The 24,370-nt window shown below is 37.9% G+C and overlaps 3 protein-coding genes across 3 annotated transcripts; 2 read left to right on the top strand and 1 right to left on the bottom strand.

Annotated features, from left to right (window-relative positions):
- Positions 1-3,475: 3,475 nt before the first annotated feature.
- On the top strand, positions 3,476-14,622 carry crtc2 (CREB regulated transcription coactivator 2). Its single transcript, XM_083523587.1, has 14 exons — positions 3,476-3,777; positions 5,587-5,688; positions 5,910-6,026; positions 6,160-6,221; positions 6,782-6,850; positions 6,931-7,028; positions 8,722-8,801; positions 8,904-8,944; positions 9,198-9,373; positions 9,552-9,994; positions 10,897-11,712; positions 13,076-13,132; positions 13,222-13,375; positions 13,510-14,622. The coding sequence occupies exons 1-14, from the start codon at positions 3,541-3,543 to the stop codon at positions 13,596-13,598; spliced, it is 2,541 nt and encodes an 846-aa protein (XP_083379713.1). The 5' UTR covers positions 3,476-3,540; the 3' UTR covers positions 13,599-14,622.
- Positions 14,623-16,848: 2,226 nt separating this feature from the next.
- acot13 (acyl-CoA thioesterase 13) lies at positions 16,849-19,535 on the top strand. Its single transcript, XM_083523855.1, has 3 exons — positions 16,849-17,034; positions 18,689-18,873; positions 19,286-19,535. The coding sequence occupies exons 1-3, from the start codon at positions 16,951-16,953 to the stop codon at positions 19,440-19,442; spliced, it is 426 nt and encodes a 141-aa protein (XP_083379981.1). The 5' UTR covers positions 16,849-16,950; the 3' UTR covers positions 19,443-19,535.
- A 126-nt stretch (positions 19,536-19,661) lies between these two features.
- cUnh6orf62 (chromosome Un C6orf62 homolog) lies at positions 19,662-23,777 on the bottom strand. Its single transcript, XM_083523828.1, has 5 exons — positions 22,145-23,777; positions 21,812-21,988; positions 21,205-21,330; positions 20,962-21,096; positions 19,662-20,835 (listed from the first exon to the last, which is right to left on the bottom strand). The coding sequence occupies exons 1-5, from the start codon at positions 22,271-22,273 to the stop codon at positions 20,710-20,712; spliced, it is 693 nt and encodes a 230-aa protein (XP_083379954.1). The 5' UTR covers positions 22,274-23,777; the 3' UTR covers positions 19,662-20,709.
- Between the last annotated feature and the right edge of the window lie 593 nt (positions 23,778-24,370).

Here is a 24,370-nt window from a genome sequence, read left to right as displayed (position 1 = left end):
TGCAGTTTTACTTTCATAGTTTAGTGGAGCTCATGAAACTGCTTTTTTTTTTGAAGGTTTTCCAAATTGTGGTGAATCTAATTTACATATATTACCAACTTTTCGTTTTAATTGACATTTTTTGCAGCTTAAAAATAAAAGAGATGTAATACTAAATTATAAATGAAGGTCTTTGTCACTGGCTTTTTTTTTCTTTCTTTCTCTTTATATATAGCATGGTGAGCCAAATCAAAATTCAACACGTCATCTTTGGCCTGAGGCCTCTATTTTGGTCATCTCTGATATGGTGTAAATACAATTTAGTTCAGTTGCATTTTATTCACATATCCCAAAGCTTTACAGAGATAAAGAGGTTATAAAATTTAAATATACATATTGGTACCTATAAGTTTACCCCTTACGAGTGAGCCAGTGCTGACTGTGGCAAGAAAAAAACCTCCCTGAGATGGTCTGAGGAAGAAACCTTGAGAGGAACCAGAGTCAAAAAGGGACTATCCTCATCTAAATGCCACCGAATGTTGATTCGTTACAGTTTTATCTTCTCTGAGGTGTACTATTCAGTCATGGGTCCTTAAATGAAGATTTGGTCATGCAAATTGCAATCCTGAGTCCATTGTACCAGACGGTTCACAACTCCCTCCTCATAGTTCTCGAGTTGCTCAGTCACTTTTTGAATCTTCAAGCTGTTCGTGTGGAACAAAGATGACTTCATCCAGATGATAAAAAAAATTATTTGTTCTTAATATTTCCAATATCTTGACCTTAAATTCCAGAAAAATTATATCTGCCCCTAAACAATCCAAATTCCCATTCCTTTATTTAAATCCCAAAATTTAAAAAAGAATATTGCCTACTTGGAAACAAATACTTTATTTTACAATAACAAGAAAGCAACAAATAATAACAAATAATAATTCAATTTAGATTTATTTGAATAGCACTTTTAACAATGGACATTGTCCCAAAGCAGCTTTACGGAGATGAAGAGGTTATAAAATCTTCCTCAGATGCACAGAGTAAAGCACAGAGTGATGATGATGATGATGATGATGATTAGATTAGATTAGATTCAACTTTATTGTCATTGTGCAATTTACAGATCTAATGAAATGCAGTTAGCATCTGACCAGAAGTGCATAAGTGGCCTATTGACAATAAATAGCAACATATTAAATGATGGTCCATATGTACTGGGATGAGAGTGATTAATGTACAGAAGGTGCAGTAGATAAGATATAAGATATATTATATAAATTATTTATAAGATATATAAGATATAGTGTATATAGTAATATACAGTATAACTGTGCAAATATAAGACATATCAAGATCACATGCTCCTGATAACATGATATACATATGTACATACAGTGGTGTAAAAAAGTGTTTGCCTCCTTTCTGATTTCTTATTTTTTTTGCATGTTTGTCACACTTTAATGTTTCAGATCATCAAACTAATTAAAATATTAGTAAAAGATAACACACGTGAACACAACATGCAGTTTTTAAATGAAGGTTTTTATTATTGAGGTAAAACAAAATCCAAAACTACATGACCCTGTGTGAAAAAGTGTTTGCCCCACTGTTAAAACTGTGGTTTATCACACCTGAGTTTAATTTCTCTTGCCACACCCAGGCCTGATTACTGCCACACCTGTTCCCAATCAAGAAATCTCTTAAATAGGACCTGCCTGACAAAGTGAAGTAGACCAAAAGAACCTCAAAAGCAAGACATCATGCCGAGATCCAAAGAAATTCAGAAACAAATGAGAAAGAGAGTAATTGAGATCTATCAGTCTGGAAAAGGTTATAAAGCAATTTCTAAAGCTTTGGGACTCCAGTGAACCACAGTGAGAGCCATTATTCACAAATGAAAAAATGAACCTTCCCAGGAGTGGCCGGCCGACCAAAATTACCCCAAGAGCACAGCAACGACTCATCCAAAAGGTAACAAATGACCCCACAACAACATCCAAAGAACTGCAGGCCTCACTTGCCTCAGTTAAGGTCAGTGTCCATGACTCTTCCCTAAGAAAGAGACTGTGCAAAAATGGTCTGCATGGCAGAGTTCCAAGACAAAAAAAAACGCTGCTGAGCAAAAATAACATAAAGGATCGTTTCAGCTTTGCCAGAAAACATCTTGATGATCCCCCAAACTTTTGGGAAAATATTCTGAACTGATGAGACAAAAGTTTAACTTTTTGGAAGGTGTGTGTCCCATTACGTCTGGTGTAAAAGTAACACCGCATTTCAGAAAAAGAACATCATACCAACAGTAAAATATGGTGGTGGTAGTGTGATGGTCTGGGGCTGTTTTGCTGCTTCAGGACCTGGAAGACTTGCTGTGATAAATGGAACCATGAATTTTGCTGTTTACCACAAAATACTGAAGGAGGATGTCCAGCCATCTGTTCGTGACCTCAAGCTAAAGCGAGCTTGGGTTCTGCTGCAGGACAATGATCCAAAACGCACCAGAACGTCCACCTCTGAATGGCTGAAGAAAACCAAAATGAAGACTTTGGAGTGGCCTAGTTAAAGTCCTGACCTAAATCCTATTGAGATGCTGTGGCATGACCTTAAAAAGGCGGTACATGCTCAAACACTCCAACGTGGCTGAATTACAACAATTCTGCATAGACGAGTAGACAAAATTCCTCCGTAGCGCTGTAACAGACTTATCGCAAACGCTTGATTGCAGTTGTTGCTGCTAAGGGTGGCCCAACCAGTTATTAGGTTTAGGGGGCAAACACTTTTTCACACAGGGCCATGTAGTTTTGGATTTTGTTTCCATCAATAATAAAAACCTTTATTTAATAACTGCATGTTGTGTTCACTTGTGTTATCTTTTACTAATATTTAAATTAGTTTGATGATCTGAAATATTAAAATGTGACAAACATGCAAAATAAAGAAAGAAATCAGGAAGGGGCAAACACTTTTTCACACCACTGTATATGAATGTTTGATATAGTATATACAGAATAAATGTGGGTGGAATATACAGTAGTGAAATGATAAACACAAGTTATGAATGGTGCAAAGATGCATAATGGATGAAAAAGTGTAATATAGACAAAGTTACAGTGTGGTAGTGTATTTGTTGACATTACATGATCAGCTGTTTAGTGAATTAACAGCCACAGGAAAAAAAAGATGGTGATGATGATGGGGAGGGGGGTGGTAGCTTAGTGGTGCATTAGACCAGGGTCTAATCTTTCTGAGATCTGTCTGATCTTTTCCACAAAAGGACGTGTTGGTGCAAAATTTCATTCCAACCAATTAGACTTTGGCTCTAAAGATTGTGAGTTCCAATCCCAGCCAGCTCAGTTGTATGAATAAGCTAAATGTTAAGTCGCTCTGGATAAGGGCGTCTGCCCAAAATGTAAATAGGAGGATGATGGTGGTGGTGGTGATGATTGCAGACAGACTTGGTAACCCTGTCAGGCAACTTGTAGTTTCCTAAAATGGCTTGCTGCTCCGAACTCCATTTCCCAGACTGCAATTCTCTGTAATCTCAACAGTGTTTCTCTCTCGGGTCCAATGTCCATGTTGGATAACGGGAAAGGCAACTTTCCTGCACCGCACAATATAATCATGAACCTGAGCGGAGCAGCGGCTGGTGGAGCTGCAGAACGCGGCCAGTGGAGCGCTCCGGGCTCCGCGTCTTTAACATGCAACCCCCGCAAGTTCAGCGAGAAGATCGCCCTGCAGATTCAGCGGCAAGCCGAAGACATAGCCGCCTTCCAGGAGGTCATGATGGACATCACTTCCACCAGGGTGAGTCGAGCAATAGGCCTTCTGCTCTCACACTCACACAGCCGAGTGATTTACCGCGAATCTATTACAACACTGCACTGCATTACAGCTGTGCACATCTGGACACAACTTCACAAAGTTACTTTTTTTTTTCTTCTAAACTTGATACGTGGTGTAAAAAAAACATCCTGTTGCTAACATGCTTATTGATCAAGATCAGGACTTCAGCTGAGGATTTTTCAGGGGTAAAATCATCAGTACTGCTGTTTGTCAAATTAAATCTAATTTTATTCTTCACATAATCATTCATACAGAGTGCGGTATGTAGGGAAATGCTTTTTTGCGACTTTCATATAATGAAGAATGTCAATTTTAATAGAATATAAAAAATACAAATAAAATATAACTATAAAGTATAAAATATAAATATTTAAAAAATATCATAGGGAAAGTAAAATATAAAATAGAATATAGACTGTGCAAATAGTATTAAAATGGTCATTTAATTGTGTGCTGTATTAAAGTGTCATGATTGTTGTTGTTGTTGTTGTTGTTGTTGTTGTTGTTGATGGTGATATTATATGCTTAATGATATTCTTATCATCCTTATAGCTAAGGTGATTCAAAAATTCTAAAGATTTCCAAATCATATTTTTTCTTTAAAATACTCAGTACTTTCTTTATTTTCCTATGAACATGTTTTATTTCATTTCCTTTAGTTTGTTACTATTCAATTAGTATGAGTATTAGTAGTATATCCTGTTTATTTGCTTTATTCTAAATTTCTATACACACTTTATCATTTTGTTCTCGTTTTGTACTTTTCTTCATCTTTGTACTCCTTTCTTGGGTTATGTTACTTCTCATTTAACTAGAAGTACTTTACTTAATAATAAATACAATACATAGTATATTTTTTTACTACCTTATAATGTATTAACTACAATTTGCTAGCATCTCCGAAGCCTGTGCTTTTCTTTTGGGGAGTGAAGAAGAATTTCAGTGGTATAGGTTCTGTGTTACTGATTGGAATATTGGGGGTCCAAGCCCCAGTATTGCCAAGCTGCCAGTGATGGGCCCTTGAGCAAGGCCTTTTCTGCACCAGGGGCTAAATCTGTCCCCGAATTTGAATTTTCCTAGCAAGTTGGGATATGCGACGAAAGATTTTCCCTGTGCTATAATGTATGTGACAAATTAAAAAAATATATGTATCCTAAGACAAAAAAATATATCTATATTTAGTTCTATGCTTTCTAGCAAACATGTTCTACTGAAATATTTGGTGCTATTTTGGTGCCATTTATTGAGTTTGTCGTAATTCCATGTTGGTTTATCATGTTCATTCTACCGTCAATATACAGGGTACCTTTTTTTTTCTTTTTTACCTTGACTGAAGCAATATTTCAAACATGTTAACCCTGTTATAGTACCACAAAGTTTGTTTTGCTTCCTTATTGACCATACATGAAACTTGCTGCAGCTTATTTGAAGTCAAGTGGCTTTTTTTGCTATTTTAAAATGATCCAGTACAGTGCACAGTGAAAAAGAACAACACGGCCGAGGTGCTACACAAAAAAACACAAGATAACACAAAACTAACCAGAACAAACAGACCGTAACACAGTTACGTAAAGTACACATGGGCAAATGTGTGCAACAATTTAGTGCAACACTACAATAACACTGTAACAGTGCAGCACTGACCAATACACAGATATATTTAATATGGGATTGTCTGTATGATAATAATCTGTTAATTTGTTATGCTTTCTTTGTACATTAACAAGAATCTCTGTAATGCATATCCATGCTGAATCACTCTTATTGCAGATTCAGGCTCAAAAAGTTCGTCAAGAAAGAAACCTGGCTTCGTACTACGGAGGATCTCTGCCGAACGTCAGTCAGATATCAGCATGTCCGACGGGAAACCAGGTGACTACTTATGCTTGAAACATTTTTTGTAATAACATAATAGCTTTATTAATTCAATAGACATATACACATAATACATTATTACGCAATACATTCATTTATTAACTGACAGTCATGTTGCTGAAAGTGCACAATTACTCTCCATCACTGGATTTCTGTTGCTGTTCTTTGTTTGGTTTCTCTCCATTACCTTACTCTCTATTTTGCTTGCAAACATGTAGAGCCAGTTCCTGTCTAATCCAGACTACGGTGCAAGCCAGCAGCACCATATCACAGGGTCAGATCATGGACAAAGAGATCACAGGCCTAGCGTCTATTCCCGGCCAAACAGGAGACACGTATCCTTCGCTGTAACACTGAATGATAAACTATAATGACTTCACAACAGTCACAGAGCTTTGAGACTACTCAAAGTAACGACTTCAGAAATCACAATTAAGATTAATTACCTTAACTGCAGTTTGCTCTCAGATCGACAGCGCTCCCTATCTATCTGTTCACTTGTCACCTCCTTCAGGCCCCAGCTGGCGCAGGTAACCTTAGGAACCATGTCATTAGCAATGAAATTGTATTTTTTTTTCAAACCGGGACTTTACATTTTACAGGTTGCTATCACGGGCCAGTCCAGAGACCGTTAATCAAGATGGCAGACAACAGTGTTAGTGTGTTCAGTGATAAAGTTTTTGTGAATGAAAATCTGAAGAACACTACAGTGGTTAGACTCTTAGGCGCAGTAGGACATTTGACTGTTGTAAACGTTTTAAAGATAGCCATACGTCCTGATCGTGGTGGTTTCCAGCACTGGTGACGAAGTGAAGCAGGGTGTCCTTGGATGGTTCAGGCAAAAATCTTTCTATACCGTTTAGTTAAAGGCTGGGAAATGTGTATAAATGTATCAGGGGAGTATGTCGAAAATAAATGCAGTTTCCATGCCTTGAATGTTCTTTCATTTCTAAACTCAGAAGTCCTGGATTGACTTGAACGCCCCTCGTACATACTATTTGCATGTGTAATTGTTTGGAATTCTCAGACTGACTCACTTTGTATAGCTCTCAACTCTAGTTGCTGTGTTTTTTCTCTGTACCCTCTGAAGAAACTGGTTCATCAGAGCTGCAAATGAAAAAAGCCAGATGGATCAAACGCCAATGACCGCCCTTAGTAGGTGAGAGTAGCTTAAATCTGTGGTGTATCTAAAACCTCTGCTTTGAAGTGCCACAGCTAACATATTACACACTTTTCCAGAACTCGATCAGACTCGGCCCTTCACACCAGTGTGAGGATGACCTACAACGGTGACCCGAATCCTGAACATGCCTTGACTGGCTGCTCCAAAAAAGCTGGTCAGTTGCTTGTTTAACTTCTGCTGAAGTAAATGTAATTTGTTACTGTACTTAAATAGCTTTTTTCACGTATCTGTACTTTACTGAAGTTTTAGATACTTTTACTTTGATTTCACTACATTTCAAAGTCAAATATCGTACTTTTTACTCAACTACAATTTTGTGAAATCAGTCGTTCCTAATAGTTCAGTAGTTGAAAAGAAGGTTATGGGCTTATGATAATATTAACAGATATCAATCCGTGTTTGAATCATTAATATCAATTAATAAATTGGTGTGTTAAGAGTAACATTAGAGTCTTTTCACATAAACTGAGTTGATTAAGCAAAGAGTATTGTGACAAAATGATAATAGGGACATTATAGCCATGATAAATCATAGTACTTTGGATACTTAAGTACATTTGAAGGCAAATAAATTTGTACTTTACCTCTAGTAAAAATTTAAAGGGAGTTTTTTTTAGTTTACTTGAGTCATACTTTACCTACTGCATCTCTACTTTAACATGCTGTGTGTACTTCATCCATAGTTATGCTTAAGATCCTGCAATAACTGTTACATAGATCTTAAAATCATTTTAAAAATAGCTTGGAGAAGTTTGGATTCATCATCTCACAATGAGAGACATTCATCGATCAGACCTATCTTGTTATTAAATTTTCTCACTTCACTGACTTCACGATCAAGTCTCATGGCTTATCTTATCGCTGCTACACAGTCATTTGTTCCATTTCCAAGCTTCAAAGACCACCTTTGTGATATTGTTCCCTGAGTGAAGATCCACTTTCAGGAAGTCTACTATTAGAAAACTGAACTGTTATACATAACTGACATTCACTGTCATATACCGACATTGACTACACACTCGCCAGATCCTGCAAATTACTTCATAATTTATAATATACATAATTCATAATATAAGAAGAATCTGACCAGGTCAGAATCCTCAGTTTCTTCTACAAGCACATTTATTTCATTTCAGTTGTGTTCATTCGGTTTCCCTTCATATTTTATTTGAGAGTGCTGCTTGTCTGGTTCATAACCACCCAATAATCTGACATATGAACCCTCTACTGGCTTCCTGTTGTAGTAAAAATAAAATTCAGAATTTTTGGCTTTTGAAATTCCAGCTGTCACACAACTCTGGAGCATATAATCCACACGACGTGGTTTAACACTACACACCTGCATGCCAATCTGCATCTTCAGTATAAGGCTACCTGGCATATCTTTCTCTCAATGGTCTAAACATAATCATAATCCAGGACCTTGGTGTTGTGGCTCCCGATGAACTTCAAACACCATTCATAACAACCTCTGAAGATCTTCCAGTGTAGATAGAATCTATGATTTTTTATTTTTTTACCATTCGTTAACTAATTGTAGTTTATTTTTCTCCACGCATCATTTGTACAGCCGAGCATTTGTCTTTTTCTTTATGAATCTCAACAGATTATTTTTGAAACACTTTTTTTTTTTTTTTTTGGTGAGCATGTGCTAAATTACTAAATGTAACAGTTTCTATATTATGAGCATCTAACTTTTTGGATTTCAGACAATGATATTTTTCAGTGATATTTTGCCAGTGTTGATTCTTAGGGTTATTATAGTGACCATGTCACAATTCATCACTTTACTACAATACTAAGATGATGTAATAATTCCTGAATAAATATTGTTGCTTTTTTTTTAGGGACCCTGTTTTTTTCACCTCCAGTGCCTTTAATTGAGGAGAATGTCCAAGAGGAAGGAAGGCCTCCTAAATTACAAAAGGTTATGGTCTTCATACAGATGATACTCAAATCAAAATAGCTGAGTACAAATCATATTTGAATTGGAGTACCTAACTATATTGTAATTTCTGTTCTTTTACAGATCCCCTCAGCGCTATCTGGGAGTGACACCCCTGGAAATCAGTAAGATCTGTTTTTTAAGTTACCTGCATGGACAAATTGCAAAAATCATACTATAATGTTTATCTAATATGCATAATATCACCTATGTACAGCTGAACATGTTGTTGTAGAACCTACACAATGCTCTAAATAAGATATATATATATATATATATATATATATATATATATATATATATATATATATATATATATATATATATATATTGATTATTATTTTATAATCATAGCACTTTTTCCATCTCTTCTCTAAGCATAAGCGGCTCTCTACCAGACCTCTCCAGTCTGTGTTTACCCTCTGCAGTGCCTGAGGCTTCAAACCCCCAACCTTCGGTCAACACCACCCCGATCAGCAGCTCCACCAGCGCATACCAGCTCCCCAGCAGTGCCACACCTGAAGTCTTGATTGACAGTGAGTTTCCCCTGCCTAGTAGGACTACTTTCTTCAATTGGCTGATTTCATATTTCATATAATTTTGAATACTTCAGACACAAAATGTGTAAATTTAATAAATCTGCTTGTTGTTTAGACATTTCATTGAAATGAACCTCTAAGATAACTTCATTCACCTCTGGTTTTTATGGCTCCTTGTTTCTTCTTCTATCAGGTTTGTCATCATCTCTCCAGGCGATCGTCGGTAATCCCTCGCTTCAGTCTTCTCTCAGCAACCCTAATCTCCAGACGACGCTTAGCAGCCCCTCGCTACATGACTCTCTAAGCTCCACGTCCCTGTGCACATCACTAAGCAACTCGTCCCTCAAGTCGTCCCTTAGTACCCAGTCTCTTCTGTCCTCCTTTAGTAGCTCGTCTCTGAGTAACCAGTCGTTCCATTCAACAGCTAGCAGCTGCAGCTATAGTAGTGGGATTAGTGGATCTCGTTCTTGCTCCTCGTCCTCCCTGTCCTGCTCGCCACGCGCTAGCGGGCAGGTGTCGTCACATACGACTTCATCAGTGAAAAGAAGACAGCTCAGCCCGTTAATGGTACCCGGTGGTGATGAATCTCTTTGGCAACAACCAGCCTTGTCTCCTACACTCTCCTGTATTACCCAAGTAAGATTTTAATGTATTGACCTTATTAATTCTAAAGGATCTTTATAATTCGAGCATTTAATAGTCAATTATGGTTATGTGCATAGGTTTATCTAATCATAGGACAATATTACTATGTTTGAGTTACTATTTTGCCCTCTATCATTATCATGAAAAATAAAATTTTATATATATATATATATATATATATATATATATCAGTATATACACTGATCAGGCATAACATTATAACATTATCTATAATCTAGGATTATCTCTTTATCATGGCACCTGTTAGTGAGTGGGATATATTAGGCAGCAAGATTTAGTACTCAAAGTTGACGGGTTAGAAGCAGGAAAAATGGGCGAGCGTAAGGATTTGAGCGAGTTTAGACCTCTGGGTCAGAGCATCTCCAAAACTGCAGCTCTTCTAGGATGTTCCAAGTCTGCAGTGATCAGTATCTATCAAAAGTGGTCCAAGGAAGGAACAGTGGTGAACTGGTGACGGGGTCATCGGCAGCCGAGGCTCATTGATGCATGTGGTGAGCGAAAGCTGGTCCGTGTGGTCCGATCCTACAGAAGAGCCCCTGTAGCTCAAATTACTAAAGAAGTTGCTGTTAATACTCGATGGGTCAGGAGTGTTTTGGAAGAAAAAGGGGGACCAACACAATATTAGTCAGGTGGTCACAATTTTATGCCTGATTGGTGTAGAAAATTACAAAAAAAATTTATTATATGAAACCCAAAGATAAATTTGGATTATGGATGAACTTCAATAGATCATTTTTTAGGTTAATGTGTGGGATTAATAGATCATTGCAGGACACACTCCCTGGTTATTTGTGTAGTCCAAATGTAAGCATGCAAGATTATATAATGAAGTGTTCCTTCTGAAAAAAATGTAACACCGTGTATTTTAACAGGGGGTTCCACTTAACAGCACGAAATTACGACAAGAGGACAAACCACCACCATATCCTTACAGTCAGTTTCCTTTAACAGGAAGTCCAAAGGTTCATAATTCTTCTCAGTCTTGGCAGCTTCATCAGTCAGAGGGATGGGATCAGTGCAGACAAAATATCAGATGGTGCCAACATCAAGGCGCAAAGCTTTTAGGCTCTCACTATAAACCCCAGCCACTATATATGCGGCATCAGAACCAACAGTGCCAAACACAGGACAGCCTGCCGAATCAATATCACTATGCACCTCAGCAACGGCTAGACAAACAAACACCGCAGGCACCACAGCAGTGCCAACAAACTCTAAGTAATCATCAGGTGCAGCAACAAGCAATAAACTGTGCACACGCTCAGCAATACTTACAGCAACAGTTTCCACCACAGCATCAACAGCAATACCAGCAAGACGACCAATGCTGGAATCACAACATGCAACTCATAAATCACAGCCAGAATCAGCAGCACTACCAAAGCAAAGATGAAAGTCCACTGCACCAGCAGCCTCTTCACCAGCACACTGTTCTGGCAGCTCATGACGAATACAAATCATGGAACTTTTCATCCAGTCAACAAAACTTCCCTAATACGAGGGGACAAAGATCTCTAGGGACGTGTATGCATTTGAAGGAACGGCCAAAACTGCAGTCCAAGAAGCAGGTTCAAGAAACTGAAAGGGAACGAGCTCACATCTCTAAACCAGTCCGTTCTCAGGAAGATCTCCAGTTTAATGAAATGGCTTTTCCCGGTTCACTGGATAATGAATTCGGGCTTCACAATGTAAGTACTGCACTTCATCCTTAATAACCTGCCTTGTGTAAGCGTGATTACAAAATCAGGGAGATGGTAAAAGACACGAAAGGACTTTACTGAGATAGAAACATACTGTCAATAGCCTGTGTGTGTGTGTGTGTGTGTGTGTGTGTGTGTGTGTGTGTGTGTGTGTGTGTGTGTGTGTGTGTGTGTGTGTGTGTGTGTGTGTGTGTGTGTGTGTGTGTGTGTGTGTGTGTGTGTGTGTGTGTGTGTGTGTGTGTGTGTGTCACACACAATGCTGAAAGAATAGGTTCACAAACGTATCTTATAAGGCCAAAAGTATTGGTACACCTGCATTTTCAACCCATATGTGGTTGTCTGCTTTAGAGATTTGACCTCCATCCTGCTGAACACCTTTTGGATGAATTGGAAATCTGACTCCACCCCAGGCCCTTTTCACCTCACCTACATCAGGCCAGGACTTTATTAACACTCTTGTAGCTAAATGAGCAAACAAGCACACTCCAGAGTCTAGTGGATCTTCCCAGAAAAGTGGAGGTTATTATAAATTGGGACTAAATGTGCAAATGGGGAATAAATATGAAATGGGATGTTCAAAAAGCACAAACGAAACTCATTGACTGGTTTCCACAACATTTGTCAATATAGTGTTTATTTCACCAAAAACAATGTATTTTTAACTGCACAGTAAATTAAATCGCAGTTACTTTTAGAATATGTGTTGGTACCTTGTAGTTTGATCAGGGGTTTTTTTCCTCCTATTTTTACAATTTGGCCAGTTCTAATCTACCGATAACATTTATAACTATTATTGTAGACTTTTTATCTGTTTTTCACTGCTGCTACAAATTCCATTTCATTCTGCTAGACAATCATTTTTCTTTGTATATACCTTAATATGTATCATTTATTTATATTTCTTATATTCGTTTTTATTTTTATTTTCATCTTTACTTGATTTTTGCTTTTACTCAATTGCAACCAAACAATTTCCCTTTGGGATCAATAAAGGATTCTGATTCTGATAGTCCATGACAGCTATGGACTGTAAAGGGTAAAGGCTAACGCATGCTATCTTAGAAAAAACCTCAAGCTACTCATCATTAGCTCACAGATGCCAATCACTGATTGCCACTAATCTACAAGCTTCACCACCGGTATCTGTTGCACCACCCAGTTTCCCTCGTGGTGGAATCTTTGAAATGCGATGTTCTCCTTTCTCACATTGAAAGGCTGTAAGGAGATTTTCAGAACTTCATGTCACAGTTGACCCTGTGTCGAGTGCCAGGCCGAGACACGTGAACAGAAAAAGGAGTTCAAGCCTTGGAATTTGACAGTTTTGTTGGTTAATATTAATTTTACCTTGCAGAAATCCTACAGTGGCCTTCACCTGACACCGAACCAGACACAAGCTCTTTCACAGAAGGTAGCAAAATATCCTGTAGCTTAGTAACTCCTACTGAGCATCTGCTGAACCATTAATGTTAAACCACAGTCTTCTCATTTGTTGCACAGCTTGGCCAACTGCAAAAGGTCAGAAGAAATTCTGGATCCAAATGTCAGGATGTAGAGGGGAAACACCTGTGTCATGTTGAGCACTTCAGGAACTCACCACCCCAGAGTTACAGTGATGATGTGTCAAGTGGTATTCCCAGCAACAGTTGTTCAGGTCAGGCATAAAGCATTTTTACAGTTAATATACAAGCCATTATACATCTCCCCCCTCCTTTTATTTTTATTTTATTTTATTTTTTTCTAAAACTAATCAGACTAAACAGAATTTTTGTTCTCCTATTTTTACAGTGCCTTCTTCCTGCATGGATGATGCGATTTCAGATCTGTCATTCTCAGTTCCAGAATTCGACCTGGACCCCTTTATCCTGGCAGACTGAATCACCTGAAATATAGAGGCTTTTAGTGACATGCAAAAAAAGTTCACACAAGTTCAGGGTAAATTTTACTAAAAAAAGAATAGTAAATATTTTAACCCCAGTGTAATTTATAGTAGAAGAAATGGGCCTTATGTACAGAAAAATTAGAATGTGTACAAACCTTTATTAATATATATATATTTTTAAACCATTTTAACGTTCAGTCTTACTTAAACAAACAAAAAAAAAGTAGTTACATTATAGGTGTGAATAGCTCATTAGCAGTTTGAGAAAAAACGCCAGCTTTAGTCGAGCAGCACTGCTTCCTTTCAGGCAAATAGTAAATGAGAATGTTTCTATAAATGATTTGCACTATTAAAACAACCTTAATGTCAAATATTTATGTTTAAAATATTAAATGTGACACTAATGGTTATGTTCATTTTTGCTATATATTTTACTTTCATAAGAAAATCTGACATAGTGCAGCAGATAGTGTTGATTAGACACATCTCCAGCATCCCAGCTTAATTCTGAGTTTGTGTTTGAATTTTTACATGTTCTTGTGTCTGTGTAGATTTTTTCTGGCTTTTCCATTTTCCCCTAAAACTACCCTGTAGTAAGATTGACGATTTGAAACCCTCCTAAGAGAGGTGTCTGTGTGTGGGTGTGTCTGTGTGTGGGTGTGTCTGTGTGTGGGTGTGTCTGTGTGTGGGTGTGTCTGTGTGTGGGTGTGTCTGTGTGTGGGTGTGTCTGTGTGTGGGTGTGTCTGTGTGTGGGTGTGTCTGTGTGTGGGTGTGTCTGTGTGTGGGTGTGTCTGTGTGTGCATGAACTGCTGTCCCACCGATAATGTATTCCCACCTTGCATCCATTGTCACTGTTCCTAGGACACATATTAGGTCCACTATAACCCTGCACAGGATGAAGCAGTTACTGCAGATGAATGAATAAAAAGCTTTTTATTTAATAATTATACATTTTGTTGTCTGTTGTCCCACTTTATATGAATGATTTTATACATGTTCTAATAAATACCATGTATTATACAACTTTTTCTGCCATGCTCCACTTCAGAGGGTGGTGGGTTTTCAACCCCCAAGCTCCTGTTCTCCATTACCCCAAAAGAATGGTGGAAAAAAAAAAATGTCTAATTTATTGAAATATCAAGATCCAAATCAATAACATCAAATAGCTTTAAGTTCAAAATAGAGAAAATGAAAGTGTAGTTGTGTCAGGTACACTAACTTATTTTAAAAATTTACTTGAATGAATGACAATTTTTGTTTGTGGTTCAAAAATGAAAATGAATAAAGAACAAAAAACATTTATATAAATCCTGCTGTTCATTGCGCCCCACCTGTCATATTTTTATTCCCCACTAGAGGGCGCGCCCCACACTTTGAGAACCATTGCTTTAAATGATACAGGCAACTGTAACGTAAGTAGCAGATGGATTAGAGCAGAACGTCTAATATGAGTAAACATGAATAATCAGTTTTGGTTTGCCTATGTACACAAATCCATATGGACAGTTATAAATGATTAAAAAATAGGTTCAATAACAGAAATGCTTGTGGAACAGGCTGGTATGCAGGTTCTATTTTTTTTTCTCCGGATTGAGAATGTATCTGCATATTACATATGGAGATTCGACTTACTTTTAAAGGAAGGTTTTATAGAGAATATATACTGTAGACTTTTATGTTAGTAAATTGGAACCGTAAAACTACAGATTTACATTTACAGCATTTGGCAGACACCCTTATTCAGGGCAACTTACATTTATCTCATTCATGCAACTGAGCAGCTATGGGGTTAAGGGCCTTGCTCTTAGTTTGGCTGGGATTCCACTGGGTTTGTTTGTTTTAACACAAATCTGGTATAGTTGCTGAAGCTGCCTCAGTATAAACCCATACAACCAATAACATCAAATCAGATGCTACAATAATTATAGATATAATAGTGTGAATTCTTTGTAAATTGCTTAACTGAGCCCACATAATGTCAGAGAAATGTGCTGAACATGTGGTTCAGCCAGACACGACTCCGGCTTCATCCAATGCGAGGATTACTGTGTAAACGTGTTACATAAGACAATGACTAATGTTTCAGCTGAACTCAAAATATTGTTGCGTATAATTTGCTTATTGATTGATTGCTATTGAAAAGGGTTTTTTTATGTAACATAACATTTCATGAACGTCAAATGTGCATTGAAACACATTTTTAACATAATTGCTTATAGATTTGGTCAAAGATCCGTACATATACACTATATTGCCAAATGTTTTAGTCGCTATGTGCTATTATAATTCCCTCCGTTCTTCTGGGAAAATGTTTTACTAGATTTTGAAATGTGCTTGTTCGCATTTGCGTTCATTCAGACACGAGAGTGTTGGTAAAGTCGGGTACTGGCGTAGCTGAGGTGAGAAGGCCTGGGGTGCAGTCAGCATCCACTTTGCCATGTTGGAACAGGTTTGGGTTTCCAAATTCAAGTAAACAAACAATTTTTTGTTATACCGCATCCAAAGACATCCTGTACAATTGTGAGCCTCCAGCTTTGTGGTAACAGTTGGGAGAAGAACCACAACCACACAGGAAAAGTCAGGTTTCTGCTAACTTTTGGCAATAAAGTGTAGATTATATATTAATATTTATAAAGTATGGGAAAAAAGGAAAGAATAGAAGACATGTAGTGAGAGATCCACACTTTAGACTCACTCTGGTCTAATGGGGTGAGTATATTATCGACCAAATCTATGTAGACACCTGACCATCAAAACTAGATGTGCATCCTGAGGATTCTGTTCTGTGTGATAGTCCGGTGTCCGAAAACATTTGGCTGCATTCTGTATGTTTTGTTTTAGGGAAAGAACACTGTTGTAAAGTGTTTGTTTATTGGAATTAATTCATATTATTTTATTATGGATTATTGTCATAGATTTTGCAAGTAAAATTGAACAACTAGTAAACTCTCTCTCTCTCTCTCTCTCTCTCTCTCTCTCTCTCTCTCTCTCTATTATAAAAGTATATGTATAAAAGTATCGGCCCTATTGGGAGTAGCTCTTGGTTCTAGTCGAGCAGATTTAGTTGTCGGAACGGAAGTTGGTTTCCCCGTTTCGCTACACTCTTAACTAAAGAGCACCTTTTTTCCCCACACAATATTCACACAAATCTATTGCGAATTATTTATTTTTTTTAAGTGTATACGTGTATATCTAAATATGTTACATCATAGCAATGCGTTTGACGTCACTGAGAGGGACATTTATTTTGAAAAATAGTGTAGAAGCGTGACATTCCTGATATCGTTTGACCGGTTTGTAAACTCTCGTCTGCAGTGTGTTTGAGATTAATTTTATATCGAGAGAAAATGGTTTCCTTGTCTATAAACTCGCTGAGACAGGTGATGCGGGCCATGCTGGAGTCTCCTAGATTTGACCGGGTTTTAAATAAGGTGAGTAAGGGTCTGACCTTGAAGAGACTTAATTCTAAACCAAATCCCAAACTCACACGGTCTGATCAGCATTCACTTAATCTATAATAATGTATAAAGTCATGCAGCACGTGCCTCTGAAGAGTTCCCAGTGTAATAAACTTTTTTTCCCCTTGTATTTTATTTTATATATTTTTGCTTTTTTAAAGTATATGGATGTGCCTATGTTTAGGTGCAAATGCTTGAAAGGATCAGAATAGGTACATAAAAATTATATAATATAATAATATACCATACCGAGTGCAATCCTGTTTACATGCACAACACAAGTGAACACAACATGCAGCTTTTAAATGAAGGTTTTTATTATTTATAAACGCTTGATTGTAGTTGTTGCTGCTAAGGGTGGCCCAACCAGTATTGGGTTTAGGGGGCAAACACTTTTTCACACAGGGCCATGCTGTTTTGGATTTTGTCTCCCCCAATAATAAAAACCTTCATTTAAAAACCTGCTTGTTGTGTCCACTTGTGTTATCTTTTACTAATATTTAAATTAGTTTGATGATCTAAAACATTAAAGTGTAACAAACATGCAAAAGAATAAGAAGGAAGGGGGCAAACACTCTTTCACACCACTGTGTATATATATAATATTAATATATATTTCATTGCACATACATAAAAAATCCGAGAATTATACAAACATCTACATCGAAAGTTTTGAAACACCTACAAAACACAAGAATTGGACAGTGAATTACTGGAAGAAAGTTCTGACAGTTTTGGCTCAAATAAGTGGGAGAACAGGACCGATATGCCCACACTGCCCCACCCCCACAGTAAACACAGAGGTGGAAGCTCAACAGGTTGGGGTTGTTTTGGAGCAGAGAAGATTGGAGAATTATTCCAGGTGAAAGGAACCAACATTTCAACCATTCCTTAGTTCAACACCATGCAATACCATCGAGACTGCGGTTTATTGTAACCGACTACATCATACAAGAAGACAATGAGCCGAAGCGTATGACCAGACGCTGTAAGCATTATTTAGAGAGTAAAACAGTCGTCTGAAGTGATATCTATCATGGAATGACCTGCCCAGTCACCACACCTAAATCCTATTGATCTGCTTTGGGATGAACTAAATCACAAGGTCAGAAAGAAATCTCCAAGTGAAGAACAACTTTGGCAGTTTTACAAGAGGTACTTGTCCGGATGCCAAAAGTGTTTAAACTGTTTTTCATGCTAAGGGAATATTCTCCAATAAAAATGTTTTACAGGAACAGCTGTACATTTATATACATGGTGATCCAAGTAAATCTTCATACCGTTAAATGACTTATTTGTTGCATATAAACAAAAGGAACATGCAGGTGCCTCATAAAAATCATAAAAGACTTGGTGTATCCAAATTATTGACAGATACTGTAGTAGTAATAATAATTATAACAGTAATACATAAAGAGCAGAAAACATTAAGCACAATTCCAAGGTTACTTAGAAAAGTGTCCTATTTCAATAATTTTTTATTAGATTAAAAGAATTCGAGTATTTAAATTCATTTCTAACATCAAAATATTCAAATGTTGTATGTATAAAGTGTTTGGTTGTTTCTTGGTTGTTGCTTTTCACTCCGTGCTGTTATACAGAGAGCTTACGATCATTATGAAAACAGGTCGAATTGATTTCAGCCAGTCCGGGGAAAGTCGTGTGTCAGTTTAAAGTGGAAGAGGAGCACACTAACCAAGGAGGAACCCTGCACGGAGGAATGACCGCCACTCTGGTTGATGTGATTTCCACTGCTGCGCTCTTGTACACGGAGAGAGGAGCACCCGGAGTCAGCGTCGACATGAACATCACGTAAAGTGTTTATTACTATTAACTTGGGGATGGTCGAAGAAGCTTTTGAAAGTCAGATGCAGAGTTGCTCGTCTTTCTTTTTTCATACACAGTCTAGTCTTAAGTGTCGGGCCGCTTCACACCACCATGTCGTTAATTATAATCCTATAACAGCATGCCCTGAGTTTCTATTCCTCACATAAAATATAACTGCTGATGCTGTTTATGACTGTAAAGGAACCACCCCACCATTAATCAATGAATTGAATCCATGACACTGATTGCTGTGTGAGAACATAATGGTTGTAAGCTGTTTCCAGAACCGCATGCACTTTGTACTTGTATAAAACTAATTTTATCCATGATTATATATTCATGATGAAGTGTGTTGAAATTCCCAGCTAACATTTACCCCCCCCCCCGGTGTTGTCAGGTATATCAACGCAGCCAAGGTTGGAGAAGAGCTCTTGATAACTGCACAGGTTTTAAAGCAAGGACGCACTATGGGATTCACGACTGTTGATTTAACAAACAAAGCAAATGGCAAACTGATCGCTCAAGGAAGACACACGAAGCACCTTGGCAGCTGATTCCTAAAACAATGCCTGTGAAACATAGCTAAGTAAACGTGTGTGTATATATTTGTATGTAGGCATGTAATAAAACAGGAAGAGATTTTCAAAGCTCGCACTGTATTGGGATATTTTCAGCACAGCGGTAATAAATCAATACAAAAAAAAAGAAAAAATACTGAACACTGCAATTTTTTGTTTCATGATTTAAAGAGAACTGCAACGGGCATGAAAAGGTAGATTTTTATGCTTTATTACTCAACAAAGCTAGCTTATGATCATTAGTACTCGAAAGGAGGGATGAACATATGGGAGGGGGGGAAGCAAACAAAATGTAATGGTGCATTGAATTGTTTCACAAAAATTATTTTGTTGTTAGGTGCATGAATTTAAGCATTAGTTACCCACTGAATATCCACCAACAGAAACAAAATCAGGTATCAGTAGCATGAATGAATAGTGCATGAACCGCTCATTGGTTTCAGAATACCCACACCCCCAAAAACAAAAAGAGCATTATAATTCAACCAACAGACCCACTTCTAATGTCCATATTCACGTCTTAACCCCCAGCAGGCATTAATCTTTCAGAAATTACAACAAAAAATATGAAGGAGCTTAACATGTAATAAGCAAAGATTGACACTCAAAAAAAAAAAAAAGAATATCTCCAGCAAACCTCAGGCAGTTGAAAAGAACGAGAAGCAATGTCTACCCCAAATCAAAATTTAACAAGTATTGTTCACATACTCAACTCAAATGAGCCTTTTCAATAAGACTACGAAGGATGTTTAATCCCGTCTCTGATTGTCGTTGATCTTAAACTATCCTTACCCTCCCCCAAAAAAATAGAGGTCAACTATCCACTCATGACACTGATAACAGAACCAGTCCAACACAAGAGGCCCCATATTTAAGACAACCCCCTGAAATTGGTTTGCTTTTGCTATTATTCCCCCACTAAAGAGTTCCTTCTGTGTTTGGGTGGTGTTGACAGTGCTGCTCCGAGAGAACAACCACTCAGAAACAATGTTCGTGCAAGTTCAAATAAAGGCAGACAGGTTAAGGGCGGGATAAATGAGCAAACCGAACCAAAAAAAACTGTCTGGTAGGTGGGATATAAAAAAAAAAAAAGGTACTAAAATGAACTTCAGAATGAAAATGAGTGGTTAACTAAAAAAAAAAAAACAACGAGAGTTCCACACAAGTTCAATTCTATTAAACTAAGATGGCTATGAGGTCAACTTGCTTCAAGTGGCCTTGGAGCAGGAATTTTCTATGTCTGCTAATCTGGCATGTACGGGCGAAGGTGGTCTTCGATGTCTCCGACCCCCCAACAGGTCAGCTGATCCTGTGGCAGGTAGAGGCAGAGGCTGCACAACTTGAAAACTGTGGCCTTGGTTTTTGGAGTCTGCAAAAAATGAAAATAAATAATAGAATATAATTGTAAAAAATGAGAGCGAAAAAGGACATGAAGAATAAAAATAAGTGGTACTTAAATATTTCTAGTCCTTATCAGTGTCGTAACAAAACTGACCTGCAAGTGCTGTCTGTCCAAGAAAAGAAACAAAGACTGATTTGGGTTGTTCATCACCATCCCAGCCTTGTCCTTACGGCCAAGAGCGTGCAAAAACTGCTTCTCATAGTCCCCGTGGTGAAATTCAAACTTGGCCTTTGGATAGAAATACAATAGTAATGAAGAGAAAAACGTTCAGAACGGTAACACTGATACACTTACAGATATATAGTTCAAAACTACTAGAATGTAGGAAGTAATCACCTGAACAGGCCTGAAGGGTTCATGATCTGCTCCCTTCCATCTGGAGAACAGAAGACACACTATCTTCTCGATATCATTGCGGGGCCAAAGGATGAAGTCCATCTCCTGTGTGCAACCTATTACATCCTTTAGAAGGAGACCATAGAATTAGGAATTGGTGTACAAGTGTACAGTGGCCAAAATGTTTCATAAGGTCATGAATATTCTGTATAGAATTTTTTCAATCTTCACACCAAAATATTCACCTGGTGGATTTCAGTGACCATAATAGCTAAATATGTATTTTTTGCAAAAAAAAAAAATAAAAAATTCCTTTGTCCATTGTGTGTGTAAAGAATAATCTAAAAACCAGAAATACACACAACTAAATAAGCACAACTTCCATGGCAAAATACTCACACTGAATCAAATAACTAAACTTTATTCCTCAGAATAAACACTGACTTTCTAGTGCATGAAAATTGAAGGGATGTTTATGTGGAAAGGTTCCCACAAACTACGTATCACTATGCACAATTTGTTGTTCATTTGAGAATTGTGACCAGACACTGTCATGTATGTGGTCTTTAAGTGTTTGGATTCTAGCCCAAGCGTTCTTGTTTCTTACCCTGCGCATAGATTGGTAGCGAGGGGCGTGCAACTGCACAACATCTTTCTGAAGAAGCTCCAAAGAACTTTCTAAGGAGTAGCTTGAATCCTTCACTCCTTTGAGGATATTTTCTTCATAGTTGTTGGTCATTACAGGCATCACATCCGCTACCTCAAAAAGTGCAGCCTTCTTTTTCTGCTCGAAATGAAAGACGCGACAAATTAATGCAATGTGGGGACTCGTAGAAAACATTTCTACAATAAGTATGTTGAACAAATTACCACGATCTTCCAGCAAATAAACATATACACACACACACACGTTACAGTAAGTGTCTATGTATTTCAGCACCTTTTCCTTAAACACGAAGGCAATGTAGATTTTGAAGTCAAACTGGTCAGCCAAGGATTCTCGTTTCTTCCGCAGCTGGGCACGGAGTCGGTTTCGGGTTTGATTTCGTCGAGAGTTTGGGTCTCCCATTGTTTAATAGTAAAAGACTTGTATCTTTTAAATCACCTTATTCGCTTTCAAGACTTTCAAGGCTTGCAAAGAGCAGGCTACACTGTTCAGATTACGGTGTTGTAACAGGAAGAAACAGAAAAGAAAAGATCTGGCACTAACTGCAAACGCCTAATAAAAGCCTAATTGAGAAAAAAGAAAAAAAAAACCCTTCCCAATTGAAATCAAGTCATTTTTTTAGAGCGATGTTATTTCGCACAGCCAGGGAGACGGCGTAACAATTTTCAAGCGGAATAATCACATCGTGTTTCGGGCTAAATTAAAAAAGGAAAAAAAAATAAGGCGAATTTGCACAAATAGGAAAAGCAGTGAGATGATATGCTCGAGAAATCTCAACCTCGCATTTCAGAGCTGACGAGAACTGAACTGAAATCCATGTCTAGACTAAGTTTTTGGAAGAACAACAACCAAAAAAGAACAAAGAATAGCCTTTCTTTTTTTTTTCTTTTTTTTGCTTTTACACCCTGAAGCTGCACAAGCTTATTCTATCACCCCAAAAAAAACAACAACAAATCCTTTCTAGATCTGACTACTGTGGATGTTGGAGTCTCTTCCACGACAGATGTGATTGGTTTTTCATATTGATGTATTACAACTCTCAGTAACGCACAGCTGAATGACGGGGAAGGAAGCCGACCAGGGCAGAGAAACGGAGATGCCTGAAAGAGTTGGCACCAGGTGCAAGAACAAGGTGCAGACCGCTCGACATGATGGGCTTCATGGCCACAAACGTGACCCAGGCCTTGTTGTTGTTGTGGCCTCGCTGTCGTAGTTCACCATCCTCTCAGGCTTTTGTGGCCGCTTAGCTACCGAAACCTTACCAGCACTACCACACACCACGCTCAGGAAACCTTCAGCTACATGTCAGACTAATGATAATTCCTCCAGGACAGCTTACTAGCTAACTAACTCACTAGTCTTGACGGTAAGACAGTTACATTTTCTCCCCGGGTTCCTCTTCAGGGGCTAGTTATGCTAGCAGGGAAGGGAAGTGCGTGGCGTGTCTAGTTCACGTCTAGCTACACTTTCAGGAACTACCGGAACGCGAGTCTCATGGTGTGCAAAGGCTTGAAACTCGGAACCTTGTACCTTGAACCCCCCTATCAAACAGCACTTTAATCGTAAAAAATAAACTCTTCGTGTGCAAAATTAAACGCTTAGTTGGTGCCTTAGCTCGCTTTCCCCCCCCTCAGTCGTCAAAACCAACCGACCAAAAAACCTCTCGTGCCATGTCAAGATAAAGTGACAAACCAGTTCAGATTCTCCCTTCTTTCGGCTAACAAGCGGCTAGATTTGCTTCGAGGTGGACCCATCATTACTAAATTAGAGGTGTTAAAATGTCTTTCGAGCGCTTCTCCGACACCTCGGCCTCGATCCCCTCTGCGTGTGTGTCTGAAGAACAACAAGCCGTCACACTGAAAAAAACAACTCAAAATGGCCGACCATCGACCAACCAGCAGGGCTGAGCTTAAAGGGTTGCCAGATCCCTATCTAAATCAGAATGCTTTATTGATCCTATAGGGAAATTTAAAGTAAAAATAAAAAAAAATAAGAAATTTGTAATTATATATATATATATATATATATATATATATATATATATATATATATATATATATATATATATATATATATATATATATAAGGTTATATTACTTAGAGAATGTTGATGGAGAAGTACAGAGAAGGTCAGAAGGAGTTAGATTAGTGGATTTAGAGAAAGTGTACGACAGGGTGCCAAGAAAGGAGTTGTGGTATTGTATGAGGAAGTCAGGTGTGTCAGAGAAGTATGTAAGAGTGGTGCAGGAAGTGACAGCAGTGAAGTGTGCAGTAGGAATGACAGACTGGTTCCAGGTGCAAATTGATCAGGGATTGGCTCTGAGGCCTTTCCTGTTTGCAGTGGTGATGGACAAGTTCAAGTCAAGTCAAGTCAAGATGCTTTTATTGTTATTTTTACTATACACAGTGGTACACAGTACACAGTAAAAATGAAACAACGTTCCTCAGGAACCCTGGTGCTACACTAAACAACAACAGCATAGAGCTACAACACAAACA

Source organism: Silurus aristotelis, assembly GCF_946808225.1.
Source record: "Silurus aristotelis genome assembly, chromosome: 21".
NCBI classification, from domain to species: domain Eukaryota; kingdom Metazoa; phylum Chordata; class Actinopteri; order Siluriformes; family Siluridae; genus Silurus; species Silurus aristotelis.
Note: the sequence above shows the minus strand (reverse complement) of the source record. Positions and strands in the feature narration are given on the sequence as shown.

Coding starts and splice junctions, on each gene's coding strand:
- cUnh6orf62 (XM_083523828.1), bottom strand. CDS start 22,273: ATGGGAGACCCAAACTCTCGACGAAATCAAACCCGAAACCGACTCCGT. Junction 21,989..22,144: donor CCTTCGTGTTTAAGGAAAAG/GTGCTGAAATAC, acceptor CATTTCGAGCAG/AAAAAGAAGGCTGCACTTTT. Junction 21,331..21,811: donor GCTACCAATCTATGCGCAGG/GTAAGAAACAAG, acceptor CTCCTTCTAAAG/GATGTAATAGGTTGCACACA.
- crtc2 (XM_083523587.1), top strand. CDS start 3,541: ATGTCCATGTTGGATAACGGGAAAGGCAACTTTCCTGCACCGCACAAT. Junction 9,374..9,551: donor CAGTGAGTTTCCCCTGCCTA/GTAGGACTACTT, acceptor TTCTTCTATCAG/GTTTGTCATCATCTCTCCAG. Junction 11,713..13,075: donor ATGAATTCGGGCTTCACAAT/GTAAGTACTGCA, acceptor TTTACCTTGCAG/AAATCCTACAGTGGCCTTCA.
- acot13 (XM_083523855.1), top strand. CDS start 16,951: ATGGTTTCCTTGTCTATAAACTCGCTGAGACAGGTGATGCGGGCCATG. Junction 17,035..18,688: donor TTGACCGGGTTTTAAATAAG/GTGAGTAAGGGT, acceptor TTATGAAAACAG/GTCGAATTGATTTCAGCCAG. Junction 18,874..19,285: donor AGCGTCGACATGAACATCAC/GTAAAGTGTTTA, acceptor CGGTGTTGTCAG/GTATATCAACGCAGCCAAGG.